Source organism: Biomphalaria glabrata, chromosome 4 (assembly GCF_947242115.1).
Source record: "Biomphalaria glabrata chromosome 4, xgBioGlab47.1, whole genome shotgun sequence".
NCBI classification, from domain to species: Eukaryota; Metazoa; Mollusca; class Gastropoda; family Planorbidae; genus Biomphalaria; species Biomphalaria glabrata.
The window spans coordinates 9,282,355-9,302,145 of NC_074714.1; the positions used below are offsets into that span (position 1 = coordinate 9,282,355).

Genomic DNA, 19,791 nt, shown 5'->3' on the forward strand with positions numbered 1-19,791 from the left:
ATCTAGTTTAAAAAATCTAGATTAGATCTAAATCAAGATATCATTCCTTTTTTAAACGCGAGTCACATAACGAGGCTTAATAAACATTACTATACCGAGTTCTTTTTTCATTTCATTTGAAGAATTAATTCCATATAACGTCAGAGGGAAAAAAAACACTACGTCACACGGCCTAGCTAGACTAAAAATCGCCTTCATCTATAAGAGCCATTTATCGAGTGTTCATAGACTTTGGTGCACCGAGTGCGTTCTTTAAGCATTTCATTTAAAGAATTCATTCCATATGACGTCAAAGGAAAAAAAAACACTACGTCACACGGCCTAGCTAGAATAAAAATCGCCTTCATCATTACGAGCCTTTTATCGAGTGTTCATAGACATTGGTGCACCGAGGGCGTTCTTTTAGCATTTCATTTAAAGAATTCATTCCATGTGACGTCAAAGGAAAAAAAAACACTACGTCACACGGCTTAGTTAGACTAAAATATGTTTTCATTAATACAAGCAATTTTTTCGAGGGTTAATAGACATTGGTGCACCGAGTGCGTTCTTTTAACATTACATTTAAAGAGTCCATTCATATGACGTCAAAGAAAAAAAATTCCATTACCTCACAATAGGCTAGTACCGGTACCATAAAAAAAATATCTTTATTTACACGAGATATTTAACGAGGGTTCATAGACATTGGTGCACTGAGTTCTAATAGATATTATTTAAAAAGGATCAAAGCCACATTGTTTTTGCGTTTTGTCTGTCAGTCGGTCTGTCCGTTATCTTGATATAAAAAAACAACTAAAAGTTATTAAAAATTGATTAACCTTTATTTTACGTTTCAAAACATCGCAATAATTTTTAGGTATGAACACAATTGAAAAGTTTACATAATAGATTGTTCCGGATGTTTGTATAAATAGTAAAAGAAAAAGAGAATTTCAGATAAATGTAATACCGTTAATTAAATTTTTTGGATGGTCTCGTATAAAAATTAGATGTACTACAGCCAAGTGGAGAGATTTTCATACCTTACTTTGGTGTTTGGATTCTGTTTTCCTTAAAAATCGGAACATAATATTAACGATTATTAGATTTTTTAATGTTTTAGGTAGAAAGTTAAATGTACTGTAAGAGAGTAGTGAGTTAAAATATTTTTCATAAAAATCCGTAAAAACATTATTTCGTAAATGAGAAGATTATTTGTTTATTAATTAGAAGAGGGAGTTCAAACAATTATTTGGCGTTAGTAGATTTTTAAATAAATTCGGAAATTTCTGGCGACGATTTGTAAGAAACAAAATCCGGAACTTTCTTTATCGATTACAAAACTTCTATGTTATGTTTTACAAGAAAATTAAATTTCTAAAAAGTAATTTTCAGTAATCCTAGTAAATTACTTTTTTTAAAAGCCTTATGCGATTTCAAACAATCATTAGGCATAATTCATGTTTTATAAAACAATATCCGGAACATTTTTACACTTAATGAAATATAAGTCAGTATAGAGATTATGATTTAGCATTAATATGCTATTTACATAAAAAACGGAACAACATATTATTGATAATGTGTTTTTGCAACGTTTAAGCATGGAAATTGAATGTAATATAAGTTAGAAGAGCAAACAAACATTTGTTGGCGTTGATTAGTTTTGCACAAAAAAATCCGGAACAATCAATTTTAGATACTTAAAACTATTGAGATGTTATGGGAGGAACATTAAAGGGTAAATCAGATTTTCAATAGCTTTTAGAGTTCTAGTTTTTTAAATCTAATCGTGACGGAAAGACCTACCAACAGACAAAACGCACAAAAATAAGCTTCTTTTATTCGGATGGGGGCACTAAACAAAAAATAAATAAAATCTGATTTTTAAAAAAAGTTTAAGGAATTGGATTAGCACCTGATCATGTTGCGACGTTACGCTACTGCACGAAAATCGCTGCAAAAAAAGTCCATTTAAAAAAATGTGCGTGATATTTACATACAAAGTGCATTATTAGCCTTTATAAACAAACAAAAATGTTTTCTTTTAATTTTAGCAGCTAGTTGACCAGAAAAAACGTCTTTAACTATTATTTGTATTTGTTGTAAACATTTCCTGTACATTTTAAAAATATATTTGACTTAGTGATACTGAAAATACACAAAAATCGTCCATCTTTGTTAGCATATTGTAACATTGACTCCCTTACATTTACGTAATTGTTTTAGAATTGGTGTATTTTTATGAAAAAATCGCTTGCATAATTAATTTTATAAATTAAACGGTTTGCTTTTAGAAAACCAAAAGTAGCCGTTGCACCTAAACTTTTCAAGCCGGATTTAATGATGAAATAATATTTTTCATATCTCTTCTAGTTTTCGAGATCTGAGTGTGACAGACGGACAGACGGACAGACGGACATTTTGCACAAACCTAATAGCGGCTTTTTCCCCTTACGGCGGCCGCTAAAAATGTATGACAGCTTACCGAATTCGCGACTTAGATACGTTGCTATATTTATACTCTGTGCATATATCTGACCATCGATATCTAGCACAGGATGTTGACCAAAAGGAGTTTCTACGGACAATGTTAAATATCAGACCTCAAAGTAAATAACTAAAGGATCTTTTTTATACTTAGAAAAGGAGATCTATTGATTATCCAGGGAGAGGAAGTAATATCAGACCTCAAAGTTAATAACTAACTAAAGGATCTTTTTTATACTTAGAATAAGAGATCTATTGATTATCCAGGGAGAGGAAGTAATATCAGTCCTCAAAGTTAATAAGTAAATGATTTTTTTTCTATTAAGAATCAGATCTATTGATTATCCAAGGAGCAAAAATGATATGGCTTTGTCGAAAAATACAGATAAATATTTGCCTTTATAATTTTATTTGTGTTACATCTGTAGTCTGTTCCCCTTTTACTCAATGTCTCAAACCTAATTTACTAAAAAAGCCTTTCAAAATAGATATGGTCTAAATTTTACTGCACACGTTTGGGTATAGTTTTATATTTAAGTTACCCCTAAGTATTAGTTTCGGAGTTGGCACTTGGAGAAAAAATAGCTTGATACTCATTTTTTTTTCGGACTTTGCGGAACACGATAAAAGTGCCAATGAGGAACGGAGTAAAATGTGACGGATTTTTTTTATGTTTTAGCCGGACGGTTCCACTTAATGCGAAACGTTAGTAGCACAAGAAACTGCTTCATACCTAGTAGAATAAAAAAACGTTGGAATCCCCGAGAACATATAATTTTGAGTAGGATGATCAAAAATAAAATAATTTTGTGATGATCTCTTACTCAAAAAAATATAGCTACAACAACAGCTTGTCTAAAAATTGATGAAGTTTTTAAGAATCTGTTTATAAAGAGCTAAAAAAACATTTTCTAATCAACAGGGACAAATTGCGCACGTTCGAAGCGTAAATACTTCTTAATCTCAGTATTTTTTTTAATACAGTGCAGGATGCGCACAGAGGATGCGCAAAGACCTGTTTTGAAGTCGTCGTTCCTTTAGTATAGTTCCATGGTTTCATAAATTAATGTTCAGGAAATTTTTGCACATCGTCTTCCAAGTCTAGATCTAAAGGTCCATCATTGAAATATTATAAAGTGTAGTAGATCTATACATTTGCTGAAACAGGGTTCTTTCTTAGTTGGAGGGGGTAAATGGGCTGGATAAAAAATTTTCCTTTTTTTTTAAATCTAACATTCATTAGCTATTCAGAGAAAAACAATTGCTTAGTATGTTGTATAAAAGAGCTATTGTCTCTTATAGAAAGTATTTTTAATGTTTTTCTTTTTAAACTTATTTTTTTATGTTACTTGTTAAATATTTTATATGTCGACACCGTCATATATATTTACATACGTACTTACACAAGCATACACACATACACACAATATTAACTTCAATGAACACAAAAACAAACACTTAGATTTAATATCTATATATTTAACCATATCACCAGATCGTAAGCAAAATCTTAAACACTATACACAAATATTTCACACGTTATTTCTCACACTTCTCATTCTCGGATCAAGTTGAAACTTCACACCATTAGTCATTGTCCATAACAAAACATAATCATTAAAAAAAAATAACCAATAAAGTAATTACTTTGTGGTAATTAATTAATATTTATGGAAGTAAATCGTACAGCAGTGAGATATATGGCTGTAAATGTGCAGTCTTTTTCATATTAATTACGTTAGTTTTTTTTCTTCATTTCAGATACTTAGTATAAACATTTTACATTTTTTAATTGAAGGCGAGCAACCGAGAGCTGGGTATTTGTTATTTTATTTCTGTTAGTGATGTTGAACTTATTGAGTTTCATGTTTCTAAAAACAAATGTAAACAACTTTCTTTAACAAATCAAGATATGTGTCTAGGAATACATTAGTTCAACTGCTAGCTGGAGAAAAACATTTTTTTTCGATGATAAATAGAGAAATACATTTTTTAAATTAATCAAATTTTAAACGAAGGAAATATTTACTAATCAAATAAAACGATGCTTCAAAGAAATATAATTCACACAAAATGACATCAATGGCTGTCATTGTTTAAAATGCTTTTCTTTTTTAAAAAATCAGCTTTGAAAATATGAGGATAGGACACTATTAAGAAAATGTGTATTATTCTGAAGATTTAGTCAACTTTTAATGCAGCTCTTGAGTTTAGACCTGATAGCTCAGACAACTCTGCAGACTTCAACAAGTACCTAGACTCGTACAAAATTAAACGTTTTTAGTTCATGTAGTGGCGACAGAGTTTCCTTGTAGACGCTACATTTATTTGCCTGCAGAAAAAAATGCTTCTTACTCCTTTAAGTGAGGACAATAGTCATTGTTTTGAACCTACATTCTGAAACTAGGAAGTAATTGAAAAAGATTTTTTCTTGTCTTTTGTCGGTGTGGTTAAAACATCTGTTTCTGCGGGACGTCAATAACCACATTTTTAAGCCAACAGCTGTTCATCAGCCCATCAAAGCAAGAAAATGGCAGTCGAAATGTACAATTGACAGTAGAGATTTTGTGCAGTACATTACCACGTTGAAAATACACGTTTTCATAGCTCAATAGGGATGGCTGCGCGCTGGACTGTCAAACCCTGCCCTCTCCCATCCCATGCGCGAGGTTTGGACTAAGAAGTAAACTATCCGAAGCATGTAAAACTAAAAACACTAAATAGCAGGGCCGGACTTAAGCATTCGAAATGGATTTCGCGGGGCCAAGTTTGGGTAGGGAAGCGGACAATAAGTCAAATTTAAGAGTTTGTATTAGAAAATAAATTCGTCTATGTATTTTATTCATTCTTTACTAAGTACAGAATTATGTTTCGCGCCTTGCGTGTAGCAAAGTCATACAGTATTTTATAATAATTCTGTTTCCCACATAGATCCCGCTCAATAGCAAGAATTACCAAATGTTTCAATCTATCTTTGAGAATTGTTGACATCAAGTAATTCTTCATTAGTTTGAGGAGCGAGAAGCTTCTTTCACCTGATTACACAATTACGGCTAATGCATAATGCCGTTTTTATTAATAGCGCGTAGGAATGACGTTTTCCATATTGAATGACACCCCAAAATGAAAATTTTTTTCTATGTATTTCCGTATATTTTAAGGACTTTTTCGTATATTTTGCAATTTCGGGAGATTTCCAGGAGCTCCTGGTAAATCGACAGGAGTGCGCGGGAAATCTGTTTTAAAAGTTATAAAATGGTTTAATTTAATAATTTATACACCTTGAATTAGCGCGGGTTCCATGAAAGTGCGGATCCTTCGGTCACATAGGTTGCAGTGGCCTAAGACCGGCCCTGCAAAATAGCGGCGTATGCTATGCCGCCGGTCGACTAGTGAATTTAGTTTATCTTTAGCGAAACTCGACTGGTGCCATAGAATGAATAGTTCGTATCTAGCTTAATAATAATAATACGGCTGCTGACCTGCCAAATCTTCAGAAAATTCCTTTGTGGACAGTAGTAGACACTAATAAAGGGACTATAATGAATACACACATAATGTAATGTATATTCATACCCCAGTTCCTCTTTAATATTACATGAGAAATTTTCAACATAATGAAAATGAGCAGGGCCGGTCTTAGGCCACTGCAACCTATGCGGTTGCAGTGGGCCCCGCGCTTTCATAGGCCACGCGCTAATTCTAGGTGTAATTATTAAATTGCAAAATATATACTCAAAATTCCTAGAAATCTCCTGAATTTATTAAAATCTCCTGAAAACTTATAAAAAGCTCTTGAAAAATAGACAAAATTGTCATTTGTGTGTGTCATTCATTGCGGAAAACACCAATCCTACGAGCGATAACAGAAAAAAGGCATTGTCAGCATACATGTAATAAAATGTAATTATCGGGCGAATTTTCACCTTAATCGGAAGGTCCAATACTTTATTTACTTTTATAGTCACTGGCATATAAATATGCCGAATGTTGCAAGGTTCGTACAAGTACAATTAATTTGATCGCAATTTTTTACTTAGAAAAAAATGAATAAAATTCAAAGTTGAATTTTTTTCTAATACAAAATCTTAGTTTTTCACTTATTATACTTATGCCCACCCAGACTAGGCCCCGCGCAATGAATTTCGCATAGGGCCCCGCAATTGTTAGAACCGGCCCCGAAAGTGAGTGGCAAAGGCTGCTATGATTGTGAATAAGTACAAATTGTAGAAAAGAAAAATATTGAATCTTGTGGAATGACAAAGTTGACAATGAACCTAAATACGTTCCATCTTTGTATCACGTGCGCTAGTATAAATACAATTTCAATTTTAATATTACTTTATTGTAAAATTACTCAAGTTTTACTTTTATTTTTTTATTACAAATACGAGAGAAACATGTTGATCACGTTATGACTGGATTTGTTTCTATGTTCTAAAATGAACAGAGTTCTCGCCCCTTCAAAACAAAATGTAAACTATTCTTATCATATCTTATCTTATATAATACAGACGTTACTTCAAAAAAGAAGATGATTACGTCCTACGCGTCATGCATTTAGTCATGCATATTAACCAATGACTTTAATTCTGCCAAGTCACTGGTTTTCCTGGCTAGCTCAGGCAACCCATTCCATGCTCTAATAGCACTAGGGAAGAAGGAGTATTTGTACAAATTTGTCCTAGCATATGGGACGAGGTATGTGCCTTTATCTTTGTGTCTTTCAGAGTATTTTATTAAATTGTGTTTTTGTATTTGAAGATTATGGTTCAGTGTTTTATGTATAATTGCTACTTTACTTTCGAGTCTTCTGTCCCGAAGGCTTTCTAAATTTAGTGATTTTACTAAAGGTGTTACTCTAGTCAGATGTGAATATTCGTTTGTTATGAATTTCACTGCTCCATTTTGTGTCTGTTCTAGTTTCTTAATGTTTTCTTGAGTTGAGGGGTCTCAAACAGAGATTCATATTCTGTTATTGGCCTAACTAAGGTTAAATAACATTTTAGTTTTATGTTCTTATTTGATTTATAGAAATTTCTTTTAATAAACCTTAATGCTTTTGTTGATTTTTTTTTATACTTTCGTCAATATGTGGATTCCATGACAGTTTTTCATTTATTATTCATATGTAGTATCTGGGTCGAGGTGCTGGCCTGAAACAGCTGCATGGTAGATTGCAGGAGTTTGGAATGTTTAACACAATGCTGCTTAAAATAAAAACATGTAAAAATAATAAAAGTTTCATTTAGTGACGTTGTATCAATTATTTTAAATTAGACATGCAATGAATGTTTTGTAAAACTTTACTGAATTAGTTGGATTGGAAATATGTTATTATTGTTTTTAAATCAAGGAAACTTTCATCATAATAGCATGGTCAGTGTGTTATGATCAAATCACTTTTGTTTTTGGACCAGTGGGTCGGGGAAGGAGGTCTCTGGGAGAATGTTTCCATGCTGCCTTTTCAGAAAAAAACTTTGCTGAAGTTAGAATTCAAACTGCAGCCTCTATCTTATCTTATCTTATCTTATCTTATATAATACAGACGTTACTTCAAAAAAGAAGATTATTACGTCCTACGCGTCATGCATTTAGTCATGCATATTAACCAATGACTTAAATTCTGCCAAGTATGTGACAAGGAATGTGCCTTTATCTTTGTGTCTTTCAGAGTATTTTATTAAATTTTGTTTTTGTATTATGGTTCAGTGTTTTGTGTATAATTGCTACTTTACTTTTGAGCCTTCTGTCCTGTCCTCTACGATGGATGGACTCCTTTTTTTGCAACTATGTAATCCAAGTACTTATTAAAGTGGAAAGTTTAGTCATCTATTGTTAATTGAACAAGAACTGGTGGAAAAATTATTTCAATACATTCATTAATTAATTTAGTTTGAAAGAAAGCAGTAAGGTTCTTTTTTTTTTACCAGTATCTTTTTGGAAAATTGTTGTTTTTTTTTGTTTTTGTTTTTTTTTTTTGTTTTTGTTTTTTTTTTTTTTGTTTTTGTTTTTGCGAGTTAGCAATACTTTGACAAGAGATACGCATTATTCTGGGGAAAACATCTTTTCACTGTTTATTTATTTATTATTTTTTTTAGGACATCCTGGTGAGATACCGCACCGGACATTATATACCCTAGCTATGCCACTGCCGTCAGAAACATATCTTAAATTCCTAACTTTAAACTGCAAAAAATAAAAAAGTAATAAGCCACTACAAAGTGAAATAAAACGAAGCATAGAAATGAACATCACACTATATTCATGAGCCGGGGGGGGGGGGGATAAGACAAAACAAAAAACAGTGTAAGAATGAGGAGAGAGAGAGAGGGAGGGAGAAATGAGAGAAAAAAAAAGAAAAAAGTTCAACAGCAAGCGAGAGACAGGGCACGAAGGAGAAATCGGGAAATACAAAGTTTGTGAAAACATCGTCAAGGAGACGGGGGGAGTAGGTAAAAAAAAAAGTCATAGATTACGTTTTTCCTAGAAACAGTATTTTCCTGAAAAGATTTCGCGTGCAGTATAGTGTGAGTAAACCTGTTGAAACTGTGATAAAAACTGAGTACAGACTTCTGTAGCTGAAACGGAATGTTCTTGGCTAAAGGTACAGTTGTTGTTGTTGTTGTTGTTGTTGTTGTTGTTGTTGTTGTTTTTTGTTGTTGTTGATCTCAAAACGTATTTACAATAATTGTTTGTGTCTTTTAAAACTGTTACATTTTCTTGTTCTTGATGCTGTTAGTGTATATGTTTGTTCATGGTAAAGAAAGTTGTGGATGAGGAGAGAATGATGTTAATTGCATGCTTTGAACACTTTTTTATAGCTCGTCTCCTGCATATGTCAAATTTAATAAAAAGTTTACGAAGCCTTAATTTCTTTGTAAAAAAAAATTTGATTAATGTTAAAATCTTGTTCAGTGTTCTCTCACGGCGGTTAGTTATGATGAAATATGTAGATCACACAAATTAGCATTTTCGCTAACAGTAGCATTAGTAACGAACCATGCTGAGAATTACTCCCTTAGAGCACGGAAGAGGAAGTGGGCAGTGAGTTTTAAGGTCGCCTTGTCCCCGTACAAAAACAGAGTGTATGTCTCACTGCATTGGGCACATTGTAGAGAACTCTATTCCCTGATAACAGGGACAAGAAGAGCAGCAGTTCGTCTCAGAGTTGCTCTGTCTCCGTACAAAGCCATCTCGCAATGCCAACTAGTTTCCTTCTCACTCAAATGGCCATTTATGGGATCTAGTATCGCACACTCGTAAAAAATGTGGTTAAACTATTTTAACGTCTTCTTGTCAGTGTCTGCAGCGTGAATTGTAGTTTGGTTTAAATTTAGCAAAAAAGGCACCGATTGAGTAGTGTCCCGTTCTGTACCTAGCCATTGTCACCTGCTCTTACCTAACAACCACCACTCGTCCGATTTAAAAGTCCCTTTCAAATTTAGCCATATTTCCCTGCCTGTATTACCGTTTTCCCAATTTTGCCGCCACTTATCTCTCGTCCATTCGTCTACAATCGCACGCGCCTGTTCAAAAGTCTGTGGCTCGTCCACAGGATCCAGTTTTGTGCCGAGCTTGGCTAATAAGTCAGCCTACGTGTTGCCTTCTACGCCTACATGATCTAGTACGTACTGCAGTGTCGTCCGAATGTTTTTCTTGAAGGCGTCCCGCGCACGCCAGTATTTTTGCCAGTGGTTACGGGAGTGTGTCGGCAGAGCTTTCAATGGCTTGTAGGTACGACAAAGAGTCTGTGAATAGCACACTTGGACTGGATTATGCTTTTTTTTTCGTTAAGTCGTTCTTCAATGTACTCTACTGCATTTTGAATTGCAAGCATTTTAGCTACGTAGTTACTTTTGCCAGAGCACATAACCAAAATTTCATCGTTTTCGGTTGAGCCAGGAAATCGAACCACCACACCATACCCAGAGGTTTTTTGTCCAAGGTTCTCTCTCGTGGAACCATCTGTGAACACTTTAATGGTATCAGCCTGGTACTGGGCGACAGTTCTCCTGGCAGTGCCTTATAGGACATTTTTGTGCATTTTTTGTTGACTCCTGGGTCAATCAACGATTTTTGCACCTCCAGGACTCCAGGAGCATTCGCCGGAGAAGAAGCCCCATGCAGAACGAGCGCTGCTCTGTTCTGGGACTGATAAACCTATCTGGACTATTCACGCACAGAGTGCATGAAAGAGTTCCGTTTTAGTCGATCCCCACCCCGCCAGTTGTCGACCAGACTTCTGACTGGCTTTCTTCCAGCCATTTGAATTTTTTCAAAAACGATCAGAACGGCCCGCTCCCTTCGTAACCTCAGTGGTGGAAGATTTGTCATGACCTCACCCGCTGCTATTGGTGTCGTACGAAATGCACCACAGATTAGTCAAGTAACTTGGTTCTGCACTGAGTCCAGCCCCGCTAGAGACGTTTGCCAAGCGTAGACCTGTGCAAGAGATGAGTATTCCATCTTCACCCTTACAGATCCGATGTAGAGGGCCCGCAAAACGTTTGCTTTGCCTCCCCCCCCCCCACACACACTTGGTCGTGGCTAATCGCTTTACCACCTTAAGTGTCTCTGAGGCTTTTTCCCGCACTAGTCTCACATGGTCGGACAAACCCAATTTAGGGTCCAGGGTGACTCCTAGGTATTTAGGCTTAGCTTCCATCTTCAGAGTGGTACCATTGATTGAGAGAGATTTTTTTTTCTTTGTATACGTCCTTGCCAAGAGTGAAGAGTGTCCAGACTGTTTTGGCACAGTTGGAGTTCCGCAGCTAGAGCCACTGCAGACCTCCCGGTCTTTCAGCTTAGCAAATCACAAAAGCAGTGAGCGACACCTTAGGCGTTCGGTCAGGTCATTGATGAGGCAACCCCTGTTCTAGAACTGTCTTATTGGGCAATTGTACGTCATAACGTGTCTGAACTGACCGGATCTTTAGGAAACTTTTTATCCATCGATACATATTGGAGTTTACCCAAGGTCAATTAACTTTAGCAACAAGCCTTGTCTCCAGACCCTATCGTACGCCTGTTTTAGATCGAGAAATACTGCAAGTGTCGACTCACCCTTCTTCTCTCTACCACCTCTCTGGAAACCGTCCGCTACCTCTTGTATAAAGACCGTAACTTGGTCCATCTTACCAAGGACAGACCTAATGCCGCACATGGACCAGTTATATTTCACTTATTTCCCTGTCCCGATCGTCCCCCATGCAAAACGTGACATTCATAGAGAGTGTGGTTTACTGTTTCATCGTCCTTGACGCAATGGCGGCACCGTGTGTCGTAGTTCTCCTTCCACGTAGAAATAAATGCGACTTTTTCCTTTCCGGAGACAGCTACAAGTGCAAGTTTTATGAGGACAAGTAACGATATATGTATATAATATGGAAATCATTTGTGGGTATGGGTAATGCCAGGGTTGATTTTGACAACCAGTCCGCCTCTTTTTTGTAGCCAAATTGTTGTAAATTATCTTATTTGATTTAATTAGATTCTGAACGCAAACTTGAAGAGCTCAACTGATTCACAATGACGTACACTTTTGTCATATGTGTGTCATTGATGACAATATGTGTATTCGTGCCTGTTTTCTGCCAACCATCACAGTGTAACCTGACATCCAGTAATCGAGTCATTAAATCAGGACAATGGCCGTCTTTTGGTAAAATTGACAGAAGAGATTTAGTGGAATATTTTGTGACTTACATCAATGATAACAATGAGAAAGTTACTTTTGACAGCACTAACACAACGAATTCTACAAGATTTCAACCAATGAGGTAAGTCTAAAGCCTCTCGATCTCCAATGTGTAAAGTGTCCATAAACTAAAGGCTCTTCAATGGATTATTTGATTAGTGATAAATATTAAATTAGAAATAGGGTAATTGTTGATATTCGGTAGTTGGTTTAGAGCTTCAAACAGCTAGTACAACTCAACCAATGTGTGTTATATGATTTATTTAGAATTTTTTAAAGCGTTGAACAAACTTCTCTTTAAAAAATGAATATAGCTTTTGTTTCCACATATGCACAGCTTTCAACTGTAATATAAATGTATTTAGAAACACACGTTAAAAATGATACTCTAGACAAGAACTAACTGACTAAATGTATACGTCCTTCTGTCACCCGTCTTTCACTTGTTCTTCCTGTCCAACTTTTACACTACGTATTAACTTGAGCTACGACAGACTACCTCATGGTTACATCAGAATCTCTTCAGCCTTCGAAACCTAACCATCCGCCCACCTCAAGTTTACATCAGATTCAGAAACAAGCATATACTCTCCAAAACAGTAATACAAGTAGATTTTCCCCTGATTACAGACATAAGTGCTATTTTTCCGTCTTTATGTTTTGGAAATAAATGTATAGCATATTACAATATTTATTAATATGCTCGGACTATAGTATTAACACGTTGTTAATATGCACGTTTCCAGATGGTTTAATATTAACGACAAGATTGGAGATATTTTACCAATGATCTACGACTACTTCTTCTCCATCACAAGATATTTTATGAATATCCAGACTATACATATCGACTTGAATGTCACCCCAAAGGATTGCATCTATTCGATAGATTATGAAGAAGTTGAGATATTAACGAGGAAGTTTTTCATTGATAGTGAGTACATTCTCCCTTTTAATTGATTCGCTAGAAAGTGTTTTATTCGTTAAAAAAAAACATTTAAAATGTAATTTAAAACGACCCCCCCCCCGTCAACCAAACAAAAAGAATTTAAAACATATAAATCTTTTTTTAACAAGATTACAAAAAGAGGATATACTGTCAAGCACAAACTTTCTCGATTTTCGGATGAGACCTTGTCCATGTTTCGTTTATTGTATTTACTATTCTTTTTTCATCTATTCCGGATAGAGAGCAATTTTTTTGTGTATTTGTTGTTCCACACTTGGCATGTGTCAACATTTTCATTTCCTTTTGACTGTTTGGGGTACTTGGGTGGTTAGCTTGCGTGATTCTAGTGTGCCCTTTCTGCTGTGCGGCTGAGAGAACTCACCAGTTGCAATGGACTTTTCTAGCTTTTCTCTATTGGGCCATCCGATGAGTGTTCAAGCTCCTTCATTTGTGGTGGCTTCTTTTGATGAAGCATCCGTGTCAACTTACTCTGACGCATTGGTTGTTAGGGTGGTGAATTTGTAGAAAATAGTTCACTAATTTTTTGAGCTGTTTTGGAATGTAGTTTTTTCTTCTTATGTAATTCTTTGCAAACAACATATTTCTCTATACAGCTGGCTGAGTCAACCTTGTCTGGTAGTGAATTATTTTCTATTGTCATACGTTCGATTTATTATATATAAAGAAATCCATGAAAAAAAATGCTCTTTGCGAAAATGTTTACAATGTTTCTTAAGGCAAATTAAGATTTAATGTTTTGAATGACTGCTTCTTAGACAACAAATCCCTATATGAAACATGATTTTTTATTCATGGTAAACCAGTAACACAGACTACGAACGCCAAATGCCTAGGTGTTTTTAACAAATGAAAAACTGTCATGGAATCCCCTTACTGATTAAAAAATCAAACAAAGCATTAAGGTTTATTAAAAGAAATTTCTACAAATCAAAAATCAAATCAAAAAGAACATTAAACTAAAATGTTTTTAAACTTGGTTAGGCCAATAATGCATCCTCTGTTTGGAACCGCTCAAGAAAACATTAAGAAACTGGAACAGACCCAAAATAGAGCAGTGAAATTCATAATAAACAAATATGAAATTGTATTGCCTTAATTATGCTGTTGACAGGGCGTTTGAATTAATGTGTGACCCAATGAGTGCATAAGGCAGACCCCAGACTGGCCAATAGTCGGTGGGCCGCTTATTAAATGGGACGATAGGGTCACCCAAAGAGCCTCATGAGTGCCACTATGGCACGTACTAAATTGTTAAAGGTTTTATAATATACTTTTCAAAAAGTGACCCTCTGAGCGTCGTGTTTAAAAAAAATGTTTACAGACTCTTCATTATAGGTCCTAATAGTAATTTAAATTTAACACATTTTTCGAGATAATGTAATAGCCTACATCCGTATAGAGTGCTATTAGTAAGCATCATCCTATTAGCGCCTACACAGCGATGAAAAAGCAAAATAAGGCCTATTTTCTTATAGAGATATAGAGAACATGTGTTATCGATACATTTTTAAACTTAATGATTTCGAGGAAAGGTAGGCCTAGCATTGAAGGCCCATCTTATGATATACAATATATGGGTCAGAGTGTATAGAAATGCCTGGAATGATTTTGACACCCAGTCCGCCCCTGCCCCCAGGGGGGAGGCACATTTTGTTACTAATACACGTACATGGTTTCCCTTCATTAAAACAATTTTCCACAAAATGTTGCAGATGTTCTAATCGACAAAACCCAGATTTGTTCAGCACATCTATCGGATAATAATGGTATTGGAGTTGTATCATTCAAGTAGGTTTCATTTTATAAAACATTTTACGGTATGACTATTGTTGTGAAGTACTTACATCGTCGTTACATATCAATTAGAATCAATATTTTCTAAGCATACCACATATCAAATCAAATTAAACACTATTTGTTAAAATATGTGTATGTTTTTTGGAGTAGTCAGGCGCAAACTAAAAAAAGGTTTATTAATAAGTCCAAAGATTAATGAGGAAAGCAGTATTTCCCGTGGATACGCAGCCCCAGCTGTGACCTACATACTTTGCCACATCCATAATTATTGTGCGCCGGTGATCGTTTAAGATTTTCTTTTCGCCGTCTGTGTCTGTCCTCGGCAGCGGATTTTCTTTGGGTCTCAAAAGGGCTTATTAATACCTTAGTATTTACCATTGTAAGCAAGAACCACAACCAAGCTCAGGTATGTTAGAATTCAAAACAAGAAAATAACAGAGTTTCGGAACCTGAGTTTTCAAATATCAACACGATGCCAGATCATGAATACAAGAAAGGAAACCCTAAACATTAGGCCACGAACTACTTAGAAGTACCTCAACAAAATTAACATTAAAAAATCAATGAGTGTTTTAGCATGTGTTTATTGTTCTACACTCGTAGTCCAACTGACTACATTCCAAAAGACATGAAATAAAAGCTATGATAGAGAAATAATAATAAAATATACTAGGAATTAATTGGAATTCTGACCTAAATATTATATCATGTGTATCCAAAAATACTACATCATTATTAAAATTCCATATTTACTTTTCAAGAAATTAAATATTTTAAACTATAGCTTTAAGAGTATTGTAAGAGTATATTATTTATTAACAAATAATTTTAGGCCCTGATTGTGTATGTTGTTTTTTTTTATCTTCCAGCTGTTGTAAAGTTGTTGAGACGTCCAATGAAACAGTTTGTGATGATATAAATGAAGACTATATGTGGTTAACCGGTGTAAATATTACATCTATACTGGCAACGGTTCTAATCCTGGGAGTGATCTTTGTGCTCATTTTACTGTCACCTACTGGGTAAGTGATCAGCAACGGTTTTAGTATCAAGAACATTTCAGAATCTCTTTACCTGCATATATCTCTTAGTCTGTTGACTGTTTGGGCTCTACATGTGATCTGTTGACAGTTTTTCTGTATTACTCTCTGTCTTTTTCCTAGTCTAGAATCTATTTTAAAGACAGGCCTTTCCTTTCATTAATGTTGTCTTACAATCGCTTTCTTTGTCTGCCTTTTATTTTCATTTACCATGCAGAAAGATCTTTGCAATCTTTGAGGAGTTCGTGATATAACCATACAGTCGTCAGCAGGTCATAGTGGGACCCAATTACTAGTGTGATCCTGTTTCGAATTTCCTCATTTGTAATGCGGTCTTTTAAGGTTATAAGTAGGAATCTTGTATAGCATCTCAGTTCTCGACTAGGATTCTTCTCTGAATCTGCAGTTTGCGTCCAAGATTAGCCATCATACAATAAGCAGTCTGACTTAAGTGTCACATACTATGCCTTTGTCTTTCCAGATGGTCTTGAACTTTGCGAACTGTTGTGGACTGTGCAATTCTAGCCAGGTCAGGCTTGGTTTCTTCGTCAGAAACTTTATCGAGCTATAAAAAAAAACTACTGACACTTGCATGTATTAAGCTGCAATTTAAAAGCCTTGTTTGCTATTAGTCATACTTTTTATTCATTGATTTGCAAACCATATGCTGCGGAAGTCTTGTCTATGCACATTATCAAATCAGCTAGCTCTGTCCCTGCCAGACGATATCAAAGCGCGAGATAGTAATGTTTCTTCCGCCAACACTTACAGTACCATCATAAACTTCAAGATATTAAAAAGTGTTGTGAAAGTAGGCAGTCTTGTCTCATTCCAACTGAGGTTAAAACCTATCCTTAATGTTTTTATTGATGCTCACTTGATTTATGACTGTAAAGGTTCTGGATTATTTTAACTATTTTTTACGTAGTACTTTCCATGGTCGCCTGGAGTACTTCATGACAGACTCAGTCAAACGTTTCCTTAAAATCAACAAACACATGAAAGAGATTCTGTTGGTGTTGAAAGTATTTCTCGCAGAGTATCGCGAAATTCAGAATTTGTTCTGTTGTGTAGAGGCCTTGTCTTAAGGACTTTTTTGGAATGGTTTTATACGTTGTTTGTTCGTTTTGGCAGAGTTGCAAGTTGCCTTATTTTGCTAAGAGAAGAACTTTTTTGGAATGGTTTTATAAGTTGTTAGTTAGTTTTGGCAGGGTTGCAAGTTGCCTTATTTTGCTAAGAGAAGGACTTTTTTTGGAATGGTTTTATAAGTTGTTAGTTAGTTTTGGCAGGGTTGCAAGTTGCCTTATTTTGCTAAGAGAAGGACTTTTTTTGGAATGGTTTTATAAGTTGTTAGTTAGTTTTGACAGGGTTGCAAGTTGCCTTATTTTGGTAAGAGAAGGACTTTTTTTGGAATGGTTTTATAAGTTGTTAGTTAGTTTTGAGAAGCATTCTTTCATAAAAAAAACATTCTAAAAAGTATTTTCGCGTGTATGTTAGGGCGAATTGTCTCAAAGTGTCTTAGATGTATGATACTTGAACATAGTACAACCATTCGTCATGCGTACCAGGAAAGTTGGTCATTTGTGTTAAGGGAGTAATAATAATAATCTTTTGTGATTGCATTGTACTTATGAATCCATATTAAACATTGATCAAATAAAAAAACGATTTACCAATCTTTAAAAATTCAAATTAGAAAGTTATGAGACGTCCAAATATATTCTTTCAAGGACATTTTGTTAGTTGCGATTTAAACAAGATCTACTCAACACATAGTTTTAAAGAATACATTTCAGCAAAGCCTAGGCGTCACTAAACGTATCTTCTCTTTCGGCTTGTGGGAGAAGAGAGCTAGAAGTTATTAGGAAACAGTAGCGTAATTGCTTTGTCCACATGTTTCATGAATTAAATTTTAATTCATGCTTTTCCAATTAAATTATTTTTTTTTTAGTTGTCCTCTTTCTTAAAGCTTTGCCCTCCTTTTTGTCTTCCTTCGGTGGTGAAAGTGTCTGAAAACCCTGTGCATCTAAAAAAACGTAAATTTTCTTAAGTCATTAGATTCTGTAGACTCCATCTTCAACTGTCTTACGAGTCTCCAGACTTATACATCATCTATCATTAGCTCTTTTTTTTTTTAGACACAACAATATATTTTTACCAGTCGGTAATGTTTGGCATTTTTCTTCATGTTTAAACATAGCACTGAAGACTTTTACCTCTATCCAGAAAATTGGATGATTGGTGACAATAACGATTGTGACGATTCAATGATAAGATTTCCAGTAATTGCAAATTCTGACAATTTCGCGGAATTTAAAAGAAAAACGAACACACGTTCTAAAACTGAGGTTAAAATAAAAAGGATCAAATTCTCAGTAACAAAAAGACATTGCATAATTGAAAACCTCTCGGCCATAACGTTGTTTGGAAGCATAACAGAATTTCTCATTGGTCTGGACAGCTCCTACTTTGTAAGTATAACATTAATGATGCATTAGTTTTAAAATCATTTTACTCACACACTAAAAATGTTGCTCTTTTTTTAAGTATTAATTTGTAACGCTAATAGTAAGTCTAAGACTGCGCGATAACAAGAAATTCCGAATACAGAATTAAAACTAAAGGAAAGGTGTGGATCCAGTAGGTTTAAAAAATAAAACATTTAATTGCATGATCGTAGCCAGGATTTTTTTTTCGGGAGGGGGGAGAATTTTGAAGATGGATAGATAGATAGATAGATAGATAGATAGATAGATAGATAGATAGATAGATGGATAGATAGATAGATAGATAGATAGATACATAGATAGAGAGAGAGAGAGAGAGAGAGAGAGAGAGAGAGATTGATAGATAGATTGACTAATATAGATATAGATATATAGATATTAATATACATTATATATTTAGCATACAGAAAGTGTTTCATTGTTACACATATCCTATAAAGAAAAAATCGTACTTTATAATAATAATAGTTCGTCCGTCATGGTTCGATAATGACCACATTTGTCATCCAGGGTCTTAGGGCTTTGCACTGGGGTTTTGTGCCTCCTCGTGTGGCTGGTGAGGCCTATGTAAGCCCGGAATATTCGGCTGCACGCCAGGCAGGTTATTCCAGCTGGAGCTAGTGTCATTGGCCTTGCTTTTCTTCTCTGGATCTTTTCATCAGCAAATTGTGTGCTAGTTTTCACAGCGCGCCATGATGCTCTCATGGGCCTCTGTCTCTCAGGTAGCTGGGTCTATGCTGAACGCCTTCAGAGAAGCTTTGAGGGTATCTCTGGGGCTTTTTCTTTGTCCGCCTTGCGAGCGCTTTCCTTCCCTTAATTGGCCAAACAGGAGTCGTTTAGGGATGCTGCGGTCTTCCATTCTGCAGATGTGTCCTGGGACCGCATCAGGATTGTGTGGATGCTTTGCATATCCGCTCTTCGAAAGACTTTAGTATTTTTCTGAGTCATGTCAAGTGGAAGTGGTTCAGTTTCTTTGCATGTTTTCTGTACACTGCCCACGTTTCTGGGGCATAGAGAAATGTAAGGAGGTTGACAGCTCGATAGATCATTAGCTTTTTATTTGTGGTGATACCTCGTCTGTTCCAGACATTTTTAGACAGTCTGCCATAGGTGTGACGATACGACGAAACTTGGATGCAAAAGTTCAAAAGACCAGCACACAATAGTCGCTGCACCAGCGCTACACGCAGCGGCCTAATAACTTTTCACGCCTATTTCTCCCCCCCCCCCCCCCGCAGGATACGCATCGCTCTAAGAATAGCATTGCACTCGGGCTGGACAGATACTTATTCGCCTTCGTCCCTA

General features: G+C 35.3%; 2 protein-coding genes across 3 annotated transcripts in view; both read left to right on the top strand.

Moving 5' to 3' along the window:
* LOC106057896 (uncharacterized) overlaps positions 1-8,732 on the top strand; it is a 39,153-nt gene extending 30,421 nt beyond the window's left edge. Inside the window, exon 10 of the mRNA XM_056026601.1 lies at positions 8,574-8,732. Coding sequence (XP_055882576.1) covers positions 8,574-8,586 — 13 coding nt within the window. The 3' untranslated portion in view covers positions 8,587-8,732. The remainder of the gene's footprint in view (positions 1-8,573) is intronic.
* Positions 8,733-8,814: 82 nt separating this feature from the next.
* The window catches only part of LOC106054828 (uncharacterized), a 33,198-nt gene continuing 22,221 nt past the window's right edge, over positions 8,815-19,791 (top strand). Inside the window, exons 1-6 of one of the 2 annotated variants that reach the window (XM_056026593.1) lie at positions 8,815-9,079; positions 11,966-12,254; positions 12,919-13,106; positions 14,855-14,930; positions 15,809-15,961; positions 18,180-18,450. In XM_056026593.1, coding sequence (XP_055882568.1) covers positions 12,004-12,254; positions 12,919-13,106; positions 14,855-14,930; positions 15,809-15,961; positions 18,180-18,450 — 939 coding nt within the window. In that variant the 5' untranslated portion in view covers positions 8,815-9,079; positions 11,966-12,003. The remainder of the gene's footprint in view (positions 9,080-11,965; positions 12,255-12,918; positions 13,107-14,854; positions 14,931-15,808; positions 15,962-18,179; positions 18,451-19,791) is intronic. The other variant, XM_056026594.1, reaches the window with a different exon arrangement.